This window comes from Heterocephalus glaber, unplaced genomic scaffold (assembly GCF_053883595.1).
Source record: "Heterocephalus glaber isolate CG9 unplaced genomic scaffold, H.glaber_assembly_v1.0 deba00000818, whole genome shotgun sequence".
Classification (NCBI taxonomy): Eukaryota; Metazoa; Chordata; class Mammalia; order Rodentia; family Bathyergidae; genus Heterocephalus; species Heterocephalus glaber.
Genome location: NW_028258164.1, coordinates 14,271,762 through 14,288,970, shown reverse-complemented (window position 1 = coordinate 14,288,970; position 17,209 = coordinate 14,271,762). Strand labels below are relative to the sequence as shown.

The 17,209-nt window shown below is 47.9% G+C and overlaps 1 protein-coding gene across 2 annotated transcripts; it reads left to right on the top strand.

Moving 5' to 3' along the window:
* The first annotated feature begins 4,065 nt into the window (after positions 1 to 4,065).
* Positions 4,066 to 16,830, top strand: Abcf2 (ATP binding cassette subfamily F member 2). Of its 2 annotated transcripts, none has more exons than XM_004860374.4 (15): positions 4,066 to 4,149; positions 4,806 to 5,006; positions 7,283 to 7,495; positions 8,022 to 8,204; positions 8,287 to 8,458; positions 10,233 to 10,328; positions 11,182 to 11,284; positions 12,297 to 12,392; positions 12,574 to 12,693; positions 12,781 to 12,870; positions 13,226 to 13,336; positions 14,584 to 14,646; positions 14,880 to 15,008; positions 15,406 to 15,609; positions 16,178 to 16,830. In XM_004860374.4, exons 2-15 carry the CDS (start codon positions 4,847 to 4,849, stop codon positions 16,313 to 16,315), a joined length of 1,878 nt encoding a protein of 625 aa, XP_004860431.1. In that variant the 5' UTR covers positions 4,066 to 4,149; positions 4,806 to 4,846; the 3' UTR covers positions 16,316 to 16,830. The 2 variants fall into 2 exon arrangements, with proteins under 2 accessions (XP_004860431.1, XP_021096613.1); XM_021240954.2 differs by lacking the exon at positions 4,066 to 4,149 and adding an exon at positions 4,152 to 4,300.
* Positions 16,831 to 17,209: the final 379 nt, after the last annotated feature.

Below are 17,209 nucleotides of genomic sequence, written 5' to 3'. Positions count from 1 at the left end.
AAGGTGATCTCACATATACGTACAGACATCTAATTATGTCTTTGAGTATACTGAAATCACGATTACTTTATTAATTTTTGAAATTATGTGTTTAGTTAGGGAACATCATCTGCAAACTTCATTTCAAAATAGTAAAGAAAATATTTTAAAAAATTATTAAAATATAACAATGGGGCCAGTAAAGAATGACCATTCTAGCTAGGTGTTGTGGCACATGCCTGAAAACCCTGCACTCGGGAGCTGAGGCAGAAGGATCATTGTGAGTTTGAGGTATCCTGGGCTACATAGTTCAAGGCAAGCCGAGGCTATTTTTTTTTAAACTACCATTCTAGGAGTATACAAAATAGAACTCACCTGATATATTATCTACTAGCACTGTGGTTACTGTGTCTTGGTCTTCCATTTTCAGTTAGCTAAGTACTGAAATTTGCAATTGGATCTCTGCTTCACAACTAGAACATAATAGGTGGTAAATGAATGATTTCTTAGGAAAGACTTTGAGAAAGTCTCTAGTCCGGGAAACAGACTAGAGAAAGAAAATTTCTTTTCTTTTTTTTTTTTTGGAGGTTAAGAATAGGAAAAATTTATTCAGAGAAAGATAGGTTCTGTCTAAGAGAGACAGAAGGGGCACCATAAAGTGGGTTGCCCTGAGAAAGATTTCTAGATCAATGTTGTCCTATAGAAATATAATGCAAGCCATAGATGTGAGCCATGTGTGTAATTTAAAAATTTCTAGTAGCCACATTTTTTAAAAAGTAAAAGAAATAGGTGGTATTAGTTTTATTTTATTTTATTTATTTATTTTTTTGGTACCGGGGATTGAACTTGGGACCTTGTGCTTGCGAGGCAAGTGGCGGAACCACTGAGCTAAATCCCTGGCCCCTGGTTTTAATATCTTATTATTAGATATCTCCAAAATAATATTTTCAACATGAGATCAATATGAGAAACTATTGATGTGATGTTTTGCTTTTCTTCACATGCACCCTTTGAACTCTATAGTGGAGTTTTATGGGGTAAAACCCATACAGGTACCAGGTGGGCCATAGCCATGATCAAACAATAAGGTTATAAGTATAGTCACTTAGGTAATAGTGGTCCTGTTGGGAAACAAGCCACATAACAAGTGTGGTTGGAAAGAACAAAGACTTCTCCTAGGAAATGTGGGTCCAGAGGTCTCTGGTCACCCACCAGGATGGCTGATATATATCTAGACTTAATTAGGCCCAGTGTTTGTCCTTTGAGGAAGAATACAGGTCTGGTTATCTTGTCTTTATCTTGAGGCCCAGTATCCAACAGATGTGTCTCCGGCTGCAGTTGTGATGTGTTTCACCTTTATCCTGACTGTCTTGAGGACCTAGCCCTATCTGACTGCCTATTTTTACCTAATTCCACTGTTTATAATACCACCAGTATTGTTTTATTTATTTGTTTATTTTCAGTATTGTTTTATTAAACAACTTTGTGCCTTAGTTTCCTAGACTGTAAAAGGAAAAAAAGAACACCTCAGAGTTTGTTGGGGGGATTGATGAAAGAGCATAAATGAAAGAGCACAATAAATGTTATTATTCTTTGTAATGGGTAACATGCTTGTCACCACACATTAAGTGAGGCTGGGAGAGGGAACACACTGCAGACAATGCTCCCAGGAGGCTCAGATGCCTGGGTGAGTGATTTTTACATGATCCACCATCATATATAACTCACTTTCTTCATACAGTAAGGGTTTATAGTCACTCAACTATAATTAATATTCTTTTATATCTAAAGTAATTCTTTTGCCCATGGTAGATGCTTAATATTTGTTGAATATGTTAAACTAAACAAACATCTAGTGCATTCTTAAGGCAGGAAAGGCAAGAAGAAAGCCAAGAAGGGGGTGGGGATCTAGTTCAGTGGTTCTGCTGCCTGCCTCTCAAGCACAAGGTCCTGAGTTTGATCCCTGGTACCAAAAAAAAAAGAATGAAAGCCAAGAAGAACTCAATCAAAAGGAAAAAAAAAAGGGCCGGGGATTTAGCTCAGTGGTTTCACTGCCTGCTGCACAAGCGCAAGGACCCAAGTTTGATACGCACCCCGCCCCCACCCCCGTACCAAAAAAAAAAAAAAAGAATCAATCGGCAATAACAAGCTCTGATTTTTTTTTTTTTTTTGGTACTGGGGACTGAACTCGGGTCCTTGCGCTTACGAGGCAGGTGGCAGAACCACTGAGCTAAATCCCCAGCCCTAAGTGCTGATCTTTTTAACAAACATGAAGTAAGTATTCTACTATTGAAACAGTTGATTCTATGCAAATTGAGCTCCTCATTTCACAAAGTCAGAGAATGCAAATCATGGACAGAAGGAGGAAGTTAGGCAAGTAATTTTTGGAAATAATAAGAGACATATCTCCTGTCACCAGGAGGGGATTCCAAATGGAAATCCAACTTGTTTTGTTTGTCCTGATCTTATATAGACAAGCAGAGCATGAATAAGAGCTCTTTGGATTTCTAATGTCTCCCCCCCCAAGTCCAGTCCTGAACTGGAGAAACCGTCAACTAACAGTATACTCTGCAAAAGAACCTTCTTCCAGGGAGAAAAAATTGTTATCTTTCTATTCTTATGCTAACCTTTATCCTTTTTCCTGTGGTGACTGCCTATTTATAAGCTAACTAAACTCTCTATTGCACTGTCATTTTCATTTTATAGAGAAAAGTGTGTACTTTGCCCGAGGTTAAACACTATGAATGGTAGACCTGGGATTTGAGTGTAGCCAGTATGGCCTGAGTTAATGCTCTTAATTATGCCATGCCAAGTGAGGTCCCCACCTTAATGCTCCAACAACACACAGGAGTAGCTTCTTTTGTCAGTCTGTTTACTTTTCAAAGTTCCTTCTTCCTTATGAGCCCCTAGGTAAGGGAGTGACTAGTCACTATTGCAACTCTATCTCAGCCTGACCTATAGAAGATACTTAATTGGCATCGGGTATTCTAGGAAAATGAACATTCAAAGATATGAAAGTGTGAAACAGTACAGCTTATCTCTGAACTATAAATAGACAATTTACCGGAACACTAAGTTAAAGGAGAAAAACTATTTTATTATGCTGGGAGGGGTGAGTTTGTCTGTTTGTTACAATATCTGGACACAAGGTGTTACTTTTAGACGATGTGCTTAGAGAGGAAGTAACAGTTTCTTTTGCTTTCCTGCAGTGTCACAGGTAGTAAAGCGCTGATGGACAGGAGCCTGTAAAAGTAGCAAGGATTGTAACTAGTCTGCCTTATATCCGAGGCTACAAGTTTGAGGTTTCCTAATGTGAAGTCTGTTAAGAGACTTTCAACAGTGAGACAAAGTAACAGGCAAGGTCACCGATAAAGTGTTGATAAAGCTAAACTCATCAAAGGGGTCTTTGTACTTAAGGCTCTTCCCACCAAATCTACTGAGCTTTGATGGAAACCTAACAGTTCTGGAGTGGGTGAGCCAAGGAGCTCAGGTTCAGGAACAACATTTGGCACCTTCTAAAAGTGTGGTTAGCCATAGTCCGACCTCTAAAATTTCGGTTTCAAGAAACGAAGACGCGTTTCTTCCATGGAGGAATCTTGTTGGCATCATTTGAGGCAAGATGTGCAGCTTTCCGAAACCTCTGCCCAGCGCCTCACTCTCCCTCCTCCTCCTCCCACTTCCACCTCTCCCATTGTCTCGACTCATTTCGCGTGATGCATGCTGGGAAGTGTAGTCGTACACTCTGCTGGCTAGCCTGGTTGTGTAGCCCTATAAACTCGTTACGTAGGTCCACACTGCTCAACAGATCTTCGAGAGGTGGATTAAACTCCACAAAGCCCAGCCCGCTTATCCGAGGAGCAATCTGGGATTTGCAGTTTCTAGGGCCTAAAGCAGGCCCGCCGGTAGAGGACTCTTGGACTATCAATTCCTTCCCCCAACCCTCGTGCGTTCTGATGACGTCACCAGGACCCGCGTAGGCCCTGGGATATGTGGTAGTTCTCGAGTAGGTTCCCGCCTTTGGGTAGCTTCATTAAAGGACTACAATTCCCAGAAGTCGTCGCGGCGGCGCGCTGAGAGCCGCCCAAGGCCGTGATTGGCTGGTGAGCCGGCCGCACGCGGTGGAGCTGAAGGAGCTGCTCTGTTGCGACCGAGGCCGAGCGGCGAGGCCCGGTGAGTTGGGGAGAAGGATTGCCGGCGGCGGGAGAGGGGGCTCTGGCCAGTGAGGGGGAGGCAGAGCGAGGAGAAGAAGGAAGGACGAGGTCGGGATGGAGAGGGCTGCTAGGAAGAAGAAAGGGCCCGGGGAGACAAGCTGACGAGCAGGGTGAGGAGGAGGCTCAGGGGTGGCGAGTGGAGACTCCGAGGGGGACTTTCCGGGGGGAGGCCACATGCGTCCGGGGGAGAAGCTGGTCTTGACGCCAGGCGGGTACGGAAGGACCACGGAGAGGAGGCTTGGGACGACCGGGAGGAATCCCGGAAAGTGGGGCGGCCGGCCGAAGTGCGGAGCGCCAAGTTGTGGGGAAACCGGAGACCGGCGCTCAGCCGAAGGACAGAACCTGGTCCCTACCCGGGGGCCTAAGAGCAGGAGCCTTTCAAAGTGCGGCAGCCCTGGGAATGGGTGGACGAGGCCTGGGGGAAGAGATGTTCCGATTGAGAGAGCAGCTGAGACCCAGAATTGGTGTGAGAGACCCTGGCAAAGTTGGCAGAGCCTGGGCAGGAACAGAGCAGGGCGTCAGAGGCTTGATAAGAAAATGCAGAGGCATGAAACAGGGCGCAGCCTTCTTAGCAGTAAGTTTAGAAGGTTGGCGCATCTGTTTGCTTCCCTTCAGACTCCCTGATAGGACAGTGAGTGCCCCTGTGGCTCAGCACCATGCCCTCTGACCTGGCCAAGAAGAAGGCAGCCAAGAAGAAGGAAGCTGCCAAAGCTCGACAGCGGCCCAGAAAGGGACATGAAGAAAACGGAGATGCTGTCACAGAACCACAGGTGGCAGAGGAGAAGAACGAAGAGGCCAATGGCAGAGAGACCACAGGTGAATTGAGGGAGCGGTGAGTTCCTGAGTTGGTTGCTGAGCCTTAAAGCCAAGAGTCAGGATCTGGACGCTAGGCAGTGAAGATGTATCTGGTGCCACTGAGCTTTTCATGATGAACCCAGCCCATAGAGTTGGAGTGTGTGCCACCCTATTACCGATCAAGGAAGCTAAACCTGAGTGGCAGGCAGACATGGGCTTTGTTGAGCTATATTGCTGCTCTTGGGCTACACTGGGGAGGTCAGTTCCCTGCCCCTTTTTAGTTTCCATTCCTACACAGGGTTGGGGTGGGAGGTGGGTGTGCCAGGCTCTTGCCATATCATATTGTCAAAAGGTAATGACTATAGTAACAAGAGTAACAAATTATTCTAATGCATTTTCCTGGGAAAAAGCTGCATTTCTGTTACTTATATTTTGGAAAATATTTATTGAACATTTCTTGAGTGCTAGAAACTAGGTACTATCAACACAGTCTGCTCCCTGATATTTTAGTGTGGGTGGGGAAGCATGATAGTATGAGGAAAAGATTCCTTTTCAGTCTAATCCCAGCCTTTTTCCTGCCCCTGACAGCTCCCTACACAGTTTTGCTCCATCTAGACCAGTGATGGTGAACCTTATAGAGCTTCCAATGATACAGCCTGCTGCAGCATGTATGCCTTAGGTTTGCCACCACTGATGTAGACTATTCACTGTCCCTTGAATAGTTACATTTCTGTCCTTTTATACACATTGAGTTCTGTTAGCACAGTGTTTGTACTAGCTACGTTCGATAGTTCTACTAAAGCCCAGATGAAGACTGCAAAGCTTTTCCCAGTCAAACTTGACCTCAATGATATTCTGATTCTCCATACTCTATGCTATCTTAGTGTACTTACCTTCTTTATCTTCTTTTTATTAGTGTAAATTGTTTTCTCTTTGAGTGCAGGGACCATGTTTTGGGTAATTCCTTTTTTTAAATTTATTTATTTTTTAAAATTTTTAAAATTTTAAATCCTTTTTCCTTTTTTGGTACTGGGATTGAACCCAGGGCCTTTACACTGAGCTACATCTCTAGCCCTTTTAGAACTTTTCTATTTTGAGGCAGTCTTGCTAGGTAGTTAAGTTGCCCAGGCTGTACTCAAAATTTTCCATTCTCCTGTCTCGGCCTCCCAGAGTGCTGAGATTATAGGTATGTGCCACCATATAGCTGGGTAATTCTTTTGTTGTAGTCTGCATTGTAAGTAGATACTAAGTAAATGTTTGAAGAGAAAAAGAGAATTGGTAACAAATTAGTAACAGATGGGAATACAAAAAAAGGAAAGAGGGCTGGGGATGTAGCTCAGGAGCACTGCACCTTCCTGGCAAGTTCAAGGTCCTGAGTTCAATCCCTGGTACCACAAAAAAGAAAAAAAGGAAAGTTAAAAAATGCTTGCTGGGCTGGGATTTAGCTCAGTGGTCCTGCTGCCTCCTTGCAAGCGCACGGTCTCAAGTTCGGTCCGTAGTACCAGAAAAAAAAAATGCTTGCTAAGGGCCGGGGATTTAGCTCAGTGGTGCCACTACCTGCCTTGCAAGCACAAGGTCCCGAGTTCAATCCCTGGTTCCAAAAAAAAAAAAAAAAAAAAAAAATGCTGGCTAAGAGAGAGTTAAGTGGTAGAAATTGTCTCCAAAATAAAGATTCTAGGAAAAAGTGTAATAAAGACAGGCCACCAGGTATGGTGGCGCACACCTGGATTCCTAGCCACTTGGGAGGCTGAGGCAGGAGGATCATAAGCTAGAGGCAAGCTTGGGCAATTTACCAAGATCCTGTCTCAAAATTTAAAAGGGCTAGGGATGTATCCCAGTGGTGGAGAGCTTGCCTAGCATATATGAGACCCAGGGTTTGACCCTCAGCACCAAATAAATAAAGTCAGGCCATGTGGATATTTTGTTGCTGGCCAGAATGGTAGAGGATGGAAAGTTAAGAATGATGGACATGAACAGGGACATAAGAGAACAAGACAAAGGGCCGGGGATTTAGCTCAGTGGTGCTGCCGCCCGCCTCACAAGCACAAGGTCCCAAGTTCGATCCCCGGTACCAAAAAAAAAAAAGAGAGAACAAGACAAAGATAGAGGGCTAGAGTAAAGAAAGAGGCTGGTAGGTGAAGTGTCTAGGAAAGCAGCATGTAGAGCAGTGCATAAAGCATGTGAAACCTCGAAGTTTGCTCAGCATGACCTGAGCCCAGTCCTTCAGGATCTGCCTGTTCATGTGAGAGCTGAGTCTGTCTTACTGCCCCCTTCCCAAATGGCATTTCTGTCCACAGAAGTAGATTTGCTCACCAAGGAGCTGGAGGACTTTGAGATGAAGAAAGCTGCTGCTCGCGCTGTCACTGGCGTCCTGGCCTCTCACCCGAACAGTACTGACGTCCATATCATCAACCTCTCACTCACTTTCCACGGTCAAGAGCTGCTTAGTGACACCAAACTGGAATTAAACTCAGGCCGTCGTTATGGCCTCATTGGCTTAAATGGAATTGGTGAGGCTCTTAAAAGGCAAGGTAGGGGCCGGGGATGTAGCTCAGTGGCACAGCACCTGGCTGGCAAGTGCAAGGCCCTGAGTTTGATTCCCAGTCCAAAAAAAAGAAGGCAAGTTGGGAGGTCTCTCTTCCTTGGCTCATCTGTCCTTCAGCAAGTATTTAGCCCTAGCTGCGTACAAAGCCAATTTACATTATGTGTGGGAGACCAGATGTCCCCAGGGAAAAGGAACTAGCAGCACAGAGTAGAACGTGGTAGGTGCCACATGAGTGTTTTAGACAGGTGGTGCTGGAGAGCTTGGTGGGGGTGGAGGGGCAGTGGTATGGGAAACTGTTGTAAATGAAAAAGTCTTCATAGTGAAGAATAAGAATTTGAGGGAAGTTGGAAAGGTATCCCAAGAAAGGAGGTGAGAAAGATTTGAATGAATGAAGGGAATGAAGGTACTAAAGAATGGTGAGGTCCTGCTCTGGCTGTGAAGAACTGGAGAGGAACAATGGGGAACTTGTTGGTGTTTTCTCTCCCTCTTAGGAAAGTCCATGTTGCTCTCTGCTATCGGGAAGCGAGAAGTGCCCATCCCTGAGCACATCGACATCTACCACCTGACTCGAGAGATGCCCCCTAGTGACAAGACACCCTTGCAGTGCGTGATGGAAGTGGACACGGAGCGGGCCATGCTGGAGAGGGAGGTCGAGCGGCTGGCTCATGAGGATGGTAGGGCTCCAGGCCAGGAAGTGGGAGCGGGCTCCCTCCTGGGCGAGCTCCAGGAAGCCTGATGGCCTTGCACTGCCCACAGCGGAGTGTGAGAAGCTCATGGAGCTCTACGAGCGCCTGGAGGAGCTAGATGCTGACAAGGCAGAGATGAGGGCCTCACGGATCCTGCATGGACTGGGTTTCACTCCTGCCATGCAGCGAAAGAAGCTGAAAGACTTCAGTGGGGGCTGGAGGATGAGGGTCGCACTTGCCAGGTAAGTTCCCACCTTCTTCTTAACCCCTGAAAGCTCCCCATCTCTTGCAGTTGAGTGCTTACCCCAGTGGGACTGTTTGGACCAGGGCTCAGAGGTCAGAAAGTGTCATATGAGACACAGACATTAATGAGCTGGGTTGGGTGCCACTGTGGGCTGGAGTGAGCCTCCTGGCTGTGGTGGTCAAGAGCGACTCAGTGTTGGAATCCCAGCTCCAGGTTTAGGAATCTGGAGAGGCATCTAGCTACATTAGTCTGTTTCCCATTGCCTTAATGAAATACCTGGGGTATTTGGTGGTGACTCTTGGGTCTGGAGGTTCAAGGCCAAGGGGCTGCACCTGGTGATGATTTTCTTGCTGGCAGTCTTGAAGTGGTATAGGCAGGCCATAGTGCGAGATAGCACACATGTCTTCTCTGGTCTCTCCCTCTTATAAAGGCCCAGTATTTGTTCTTGGGGCTGCACTTGGGCGGCCTTACCTAATCCCAGTCTCCTCCAAAGGCACCCTCCCCAGACCCCATAGTTGGATTACATTTCCACCTCTTAGTCTCCATCGTGATCTGGCAGCCCCACCAGATCATTCAGACACTCTGCTTTAGCAGTTTATTCCCTCTGTACCCTTCTGCCTTCTCCTGGTCACCAGCTGCAGTGTACAAGACTCATAGACTCATAAGGACTTTTCAACATTAGCCCTAGACCACATTCTTTTTTTTTTTTCTTCCTTAAATTCTTTTATTGGTACATTTTAGGTATACAGTACGTTTCCATTTATCATTGGGTGCTTGTACCTGTACATGATGTATTTTGGTTCTTATTTTTTCCCCCATTACCTGTGCTCCCTTCACCCCCTTCACCCTTCCCTATTTACATAGATTTCGTTTCCATTTTTTTTCCTTTTCTCATAATTTTTCCTTTCCCTTCTTTCCTTTCCCCTTCCCTTCCCACCACCCCTACCCCTTTGGACCTTTTCTTCCTATTTCAGATTATCAATTATTTGTTTTAATCATTTTCATCCTTATTTACACTTTCAGTTTCTCACACTAGAGAAACTATTTGATATTTACATGTGCCCTATTTATTTCACTTAAGAGTATGGCCTCAATATACATTCATGTAGCTGTAAATGTCTCTAGTTTCTCATTTTTTATGGCCGAGTAGTACTCCATTTTATTAAAAAACCCACATTTTCTTGATCCGGTCTCCAGTTGATGGGCATTTGGGCTGTTTCCACGCTTTAGCTCTTACAAACTGTGCCACTATAAACGTGGGTGCACATGTATCCCTGTGGTATGATTCTTTTAATTCTTTGGGGAAGATCCCCAGCAGGGGACTAGCTGGGTCAAATGGGACCTTGAGCCCTAGTTCTTTGAGGTGTCTCCACACTGATTTCCACAGTGTAGACCACAATTCTTTTTGATTTTTTGAAACAGGGTCTTGCTGTGTAGTTCAGGCTGTTCTTGAACTCACTGTGTAGCCCAGGCTGGCCTCAAACTAGCAGCAGCACTCAGCCTCCTGGGTGCTGGGATGACAGGCATGCACCACCATCCCCAGCCAGACCACACTCTTGTGCACTTCCAAGCTTTGCGGTCTCCCCTTATTTCAGCTCTTCACCTTTGCTTTCTTCCCCAGATTTCCTCTTTTCTCTGAGGCCTGGAGCCAAATTGATTCCAGGGCACAGGTGCCCTCCAAGCCTGCAAGAATTGCCTGTGGTGGGCAAGCCAGTCCCTGTCATGTAGTGCCCGGGGTACTGAGGCGCCTCTTCTCCTCTCCTGTCCTTCAGAGCCCTCTTCATTCGGCCTTTCATGCTGCTCCTGGACGAGCCCACCAACCACCTGGACCTGGATGCTTGTGTGTGGCTGGAAGAGGAACTGAAGACGTAAGGGATGGGCTAGGGAGGCGTGGCTGGGGTCGGGGGAAGGTGTGTGCTAGAGGTCCCAAGTGGGAATCCACAGAGTCCCGAGACAGTGGGTGCCTAGGGCCAAACTGGTGGTGGAGCAGTGAGAAAGTGAGCTGCAGGGGCTGCAGGGCTGCACAGGTACGAGTGCCATAGGGCTGGCCTCTGGTCTTTATTTAGTCGGAAGAATGTGAGCTTTTGAGAACATGGTTATTTCTTTTTGGTTTTTCCCCAATTTGAAGTACAGCGTCTTGACGAAAGACTGTATTTCTTTTCTTAATTGTATGCATGTACCTCATGTAAAGGGGTTTCTTACCTAAGATCATGACAGAATGACAGAGGAACAAAGCCAAATTGGTCATAGTCTTCTCAGTTAAAGAACTGAGTAACCTGGAATATTGTCTCAGATTTAAAAGAAAGCTTGTCATGGTACCGTGACTTGGTACCTCTTTCAAAAGAAAAACCTCATTTTACTATTGCATCTGGTCCAGTTTGCCTCGCACAGTTCTGGATACACTTAGGAGTAGATTTGTGTACACATATTTTTCACCATCGTCGTCCTTACTCTCATCTCTGCTCTATCTGTTGACCTTTAGAACAGAAGATTGGGAAGCTCAGGCTGCCTCCCTGCTCTCTGAAAGGCACCAGAGTCCCCTTATTGAGAGATGGCCCAGTGGTGACTTGGGTGCTGTTGATGTTGGGAATTGCACAGTGCATTTGCAGGGTTCTTAGATGTATGTGGGAAAGGATACAGGTTTCTGGGCCTGACTCAGTTTCCCTGTTGTCAGCCATCTCTGGTTTTGAGCACCGCCCTGATTGGTTCTTGGCTTTGCAGCTTTAAGCGTATCCTGGTCCTTGTGTCCCATTCCCAAGATTTCCTGAATGGAGTCTGCACCAATATCATCCACATGCACAACAAGAAACTGAAGTATTATACGGTGAGTGGGCTCAGCTTTTCCTACACCAGTCTCTACACTTAGTAATTTTCCGGAGTTCTCCTTTTAAACAAAATCTAGCAGCTCTTTTCTCCCTATTGCTATAAAAAGATGTGGCCCAGGAGTGCCGCAGCCTGTTTTATTTTTGTCCCAAAGCCATTCCTTTCAGGCCATAAGCCATGGGTTGGCAGCCACTACAGGTGGTGTATGTTTGCCTTACGGTAAAGAAGTTGCCTTCTCTGGTCTCCAGGGAAGGGCCTGTTCCTTCTGCCTTTTCACGTGGCACCTGCTCCACATTGGGAGTTGGCGCACTGCCCCTCTTTCCCTGGACGTGGCAGACTCGAGGTCAGGGACCCACCAGCTCGCCTATTATACCTTGCCTTGTTATTTTCAATATTAAAAAAAAAAATACAATCTAAAAAGTAGTCCTTTTCATTCATAGTCATATTTGCTGTTGGGAGTGTATAGACTTGCAGAAATCCCCTGCACACTTGCAAGCATTTGTAGAAAATTTCATGTATACACTTGGTCTTTCTCTGTCATAGTTGTAATCTTAATAATTATCCTACTCTGTGTGTGGGTTGATTTTTTTTTTTTTTGAACATTTCTTTTAAAATTCTTATTAGTACATGTTTGTAATACATAATGATTGTATTTATCGAGGGGAGTTGGTACATGTACATAACACATTTTAATTCTTTTTATTTCCCCTTCTCCTCCCTTTCTTTGTAGTTTGCTTATTTATTTACTTACTTTTGGATTTTTGAAGCAGGGTCTTCCCATGTAGCTCAGGCTGGCTTTGAACTTACAGTGTAGCTCAGGCTGGCCTCAAACTCCCAGAACAAGAAAGACCTCACCCTGGGTTAGGATGCGCTTTGCGATACTCTTCTGAACTCCTACTGATAGCCGTCTAGCCAAGGCCAAGTCAGTGCCATCCCTCACCTCCTCCACTCCGAGAAGGAACCTGTGCTGAGGCTGGGTTAACGCTGCCTGCTTGCTTGGTGTTTCCCTGCAGGGTAACTACGACCAGTACGTGAAGACGCGGCTGGAGCTGGAGGAGAACCAGATGAAGAGGTTTCACTGGGAGCAGGATCAGATTGCACACATGAAGGTGGGGAGATGGTGGAGCCAACTCACATCCTCCCACTTGAATCAGGCGGGAGAGTTGGAGGGACATTCGGCGGGTGGGAGAGGGGGCAGAAGAGGTCAGGAAAAGTCTTCATTTTCCACCCTGGATTTAAGAGGAGTTGTCCGGTGCCTATGCCTGCTCTGAGGCGTCTGGTCTCCCGCAGAACTACATTGCTAGGTTTGGACATGGCAGCGCCAAGCTGGCCCGGCAGGCCCAGAGCAAGGAAAAGACACTACAGAAAATGATGGCCTCAGGACTGACGGAGAGGGTCGTGAGTGACAAGGTGGGGACTGATGAGGTCGGGTTGGTGGGCAAAGGCGCAGGGCTCAAAAATGGCACCACACTGATAAGTGGCTCTCTCCCCTGCTAGACGTTGTCATTTTATTTCCCCCCATGTGGCAAGATCCCTCCACCTGTCATTATGGTGCAGAACGTGAGCTTTAAGTACACAAAAGATGGGGTGAGTTCAGTCCAGGGCCTTTGAATGAGTACCCCTGTGTGGCTGGGAGGCAGGGTGTACTTCTGGGGGCCTCTCCCCTTCTTGCTGCCCTTGCCCGTGGACCTGTGCAGGGCTATGGGCGCAGGTTTGAGAGAGGCAGCTGGGGCACCTCATCCTGGAACTCCGCTGGCCTTTCGGGTGCGTGGGAGGAAAACTGCTCAGCTGGGTTGGAGGTGGGTTCTGGTTGGGGTCAGCTGGTTCTTCCCTCTGCTGTCCCCATCTGCTCCTTTGGTGCCCCAGGCTCCACAGGGTTGGTTGTCAGGCAGAGTAAAGCCATGGTCTAGCTTGTATCTGTATTTCTCTTGTACTCCCTCAGCCTTGCATCTATAATAATCTAGAATTCGGTATTGACCTCGACACCAGAGTGGCTCTTGTGGGGCCCAACGGAGCAGGGAAATCCACTCTTTTGAAGCTACTAACTGGAGAGGTACTGTGCTGAGGTGGATGTGACTATTTTCAAGATGAGGCACCTAGGTTGGCTCAGGAAGAAGAAAGTTCTGTAAGGGCCTGTGCTCCTGGAGGGCTTGACACCCTGGTGCTGAGTGAGCCACCAGGGTACCTGGGGGCAGGAGGGGAGAGGGACTGGGGTGGCCAGGCAGAGCTGGGCAGAGCTGGGCAGAGCTGGGCTGGGCTGGGCTGGGCTGGGCTGGGCTGGGATTGGGGAAGTCTGGGTGACAGCATGCATATGAATAAACACATGCATCTCTCTCGTGGTTTGTGGTGTTCAGAGTGTTTAGGCTGTAGAAACATCTGTATGTTTGGAGGTATATTTCTGTTAAAAAAAAAGTATGTTGTGCCTACATCCAAGTCCCTTGTTACTCAGTGTAGTGCATTCTGTAGTAGACAGGTCATTACTGTAATCTTTGTTTGCGGGGGAGACTGGGGATTGAACTCAGGACCTTGTGCTTGTGAGGCAGGCAGTGCCACCACTGAGCTAAATCCCCAGCCCCATAACTTCATAATAAATTGTATTGTGTGTCTTTGTCTCCCTTGAGAAAGCCAGTTTTATATGTTCCTAAATTTACTTATTTTTTTATTTTTATTTTTTGGTCATAGTAGGAATTAACCTTGGGGCACTGTACCACTGAGCTACATCCCCAGCATTTTTATTTTATTTAAAAAAAATTTTTTTAAGAGAAAGGTCTTGCTAGGCTGGCCTAGAACTTGTGATCCTCCTGCCTCAGACTCCCAAGTAGCTGGAATTGCGGGCATACGCCCGTGCACCTGGCTTTCTAAGTTTTTTTTTTTTTTTTTGTAACGGAGATCAAACTTGGGACCTTGCGCTTGCAAGGCAGGTGCCGGAACCACTGAGCTAAATCCCTGGCCCTCCTAAGTATTTTTAAAATGACTAGAATAACAGTCTGATTGGTAAAATAGATTGTGTCCAGGAAGCTGTGTAAGTCTTTTTTTTTTTTTTTCTTTTTCAGAATTGTTCTGCAGTTTGCACTGCAGTTTATTTTATTTTATTTATTTTTTATATATCTTTTAATTGATACATTTTAGGTGTACAATATAATGACATTCATCATTGGAGATATACATCTTTACATACTGTCTTGGTGTATGAGTCTTATTCAAGGTGAACTGGGTTTGTTTGCTGCTCTGCCTGTGTCCTCTGTGTAGGTTTTCTTTTTTGCATGCTCACATTTCCACTTACTGTTTTACTCTTCCCAGCTACTACCCACAGACGGGATGATCCGAAAGCACTCTCACGTCAAGATAGGCCGTTACCATCAGGTATAGGCCTGGGGTCAAGGTCAGGGTTGGGCCCCAGGGGTTGTCCAGGTGTAGGAAGGGACTGCATCTGGCCAAGCCCATCCTCTCCCCTGGGAATTCAGCCTTCCAGCCCCTACCTGCTTCGCTTGAGTCCTGAATAGCTGCCTGGGTGGGGGTGGAAAGTTCCCCAGACTACTTCCGGTGGGCTCCGAGCCAGGCTGTCAGTCACCTGTGTGGGTCCCTTCTTCCTGCAGCATTTACAAGAGCAGCTGGATTTGGATCTCTCACCTTTGGAGTACATGATGAAGTGCTACCCTGAGATCAAGGAGAAGGAAGAGATGAGGAAGATCATTGGGCGGTATGGCCTCACTGGGAAACAGCAGGTGAGTAGAGGAGGTGCGAACAGCCGAGAACTAGGAGACCCTCCTGGAACCTGGGGCAGTAGCTATCCCAGCCCTGAGGCCACCTGCTGCCTTTCCTCTAGATTATTTGTAGTGGCGCCTTTAGGTGTCACTGTGGGGTTGGAGGACAAGGAGAGGGAGCTGGTCTGTAGCATGCCCTTGTGCCAGAGTGGTTGATAGCAAGGGAACTTGCAGCCTAGAAAACAAATCCTGGATCCAGACCTGGAACCAAGGAGCTGCTGGATGGCTCCAGTTCGTTAGGATTTCACTGCCAAGAGAGGGGTGTGGATTTGGCAGTGCAAGTCAGTCAGGTTCCCAGAAATAGTAACAAAGGGGGTGGGGTGTGACATCAGGTGGCATGTGTCACGGTTCTTCCTAGGTGAGCCCAATCCGGAACCTGTCAGATGGGCAGAAGTGCCGAGTGTGCCTGGCCTGGCTGGCCTGGCAAAACCCTCACATGCTCTTCCTGGATGAGCCCACCAACCACCTGGACATCGAGACCATCGATGCACTGGCAGATGCCATCAATGAGTTTGAGGGTGGCATGATGCTGGTCAGCCATGACTTCAGACTCATTCAGCAGGTGAGGCCCCGCTTGAGAGAGTCTGGGACAGGGCGGGCACAGTCGTGTCCTGGGCGGAGGGCTGTGCGGAGCTGGCTGGTGAGGACCAGATCTCTTGGCTCTGGGCATGTTAGCTAACTTGGCATTGGCCCAAGTGGAGGAGAGTTGGTCTTTTACTATTGTCCCAAGATTTTTCAGTCCAAAAATGGTATTCTGCTATGAAGGAATCAGATGAGGAGGAAGGCTGTCATCAGCCTTTGGGGAGAACGCTGTTTCTGAGACCTCAGAGAAGGGGAGAAGGGGAGGTGGGAAAGGCAGCTGAGCACGAAGCCTGTGAACAGATCTGGACGCTGCCAGGGATCTGATATTAGGGAGACAGCAGTTGCCAGCTTGGAAGGCACCAGAGCCTGTGGTTGTGTTACCCTGGGGTGAGACATCTTGAGGAGTGTCAGGGCAGTGAAACTGAACTGGATGTGGGTTTGGGTGAAGGCCTGGAGGGGAGAGGCCATTTCTTCCTGGACCCCCTGGAGGACATGCTGGGGGAGGCGGGGAGGAACTGGCCAGCTTCATCCTGGAATCCACTTTGCAGGTGGCACAGGAGATCTGGGTCTGTGAGAAGCAGACAATCACCAAGTGGCCCGGAGACATCCTGGCCTACAAGGAGCACCTCAAGTCCAAGCTGGTGGATGAGGAGCCCCAGCTCACAAAGAGGACCCACAATGTGTGAGCCCCTGGCTGGGCTTGGGTCAGGAACACCACCTGCGGACTGCCAGCTGCCACCTGACCACCGCTCAGGACAGGGCCCAGGGCTGCGTCCCGCATCGCTGCACTACTGCCCCAGCCCCTCCCCTGCCTCAGCCTGCCTCGCCACGTCTTACCCACTGCCGGGCAGTACCTGTCTGCCTCCACCTCCTGGTTACGTCATTCCACCGGGCATGGCTGGCTGCCCCCTCCAGCCCTTGCTGGTCTCTGGGCCCGGAGAGAGATGCAGCCAGAGGCAACTGCAGGCCAGCTCAAAGGCCTGCAGCCTGGATGTGGCCTGGGAGGGAGTGGGAACCTCGTGCTCTGGGTTTTGGTAATGTTGGAGGAAACCCCCCAGCCCACCACCCCCATTCCTTTCTGCTTCTGGTTTGGAGCCGTAGACCAGGCCTTGGGCCAGGTCAGTTTTTAAATAATTATTTAACAATGTACCTTTCAGACCTGTGTGACATCTATAAAGTGTCCAATAAAGAAAGGAAGGCATGCTCCCTCCCTTTCTTCCCAGGTTTCTGGGGTCTTTCTCCTCCCTGTAGGATCAGCTTCTGCCTCTCCTCAGCCAAGGGGGAGGCCTGGTGGTGCCGAAAATGAGCAGCTGTGCCTTTGGCCTGTGGCTCCTTGACCTGGCCATCACTCAGTCGCCTGGGGGGCCTGTCGTAGCCTAGGGTGGTGACCTTCCTGTGCAGTGGGTCTGGGGGAGCCAGGAATTTACAGTAATTAACTGGGTTGCCGAGCTCCAGGCCTGCTGGTTCCCTTTGGTGGCACAGGCTGACGAAGAGATGTCCGGGGGGCCGGCATCTCCGCAGCGTCTCCTCAGCTCTGTCCAGCCCCCTCCATCCCCAGACTCTGCATCCTGGGCTCTGCA

Coding starts and splice junctions, on each gene's coding strand:
- Abcf2 (XM_004860374.4), top strand. CDS start 4,847: ATGCCCTCTGACCTGGCCAAGAAGAAGGCAGCCAAGAAGAAGGAAGCT. Junction 5,007..7,282: donor CAATGGCAGAGAGACCACAG/GTGAATTGAGGG, acceptor TTCTGTCCACAG/AAGTAGATTTGCTCACCAAG. Junction 10,329..11,181: donor CTGGAAGAGGAACTGAAGAC/GTAAGGGATGGG, acceptor TTGGCTTTGCAG/CTTTAAGCGTATCCTGGTCC.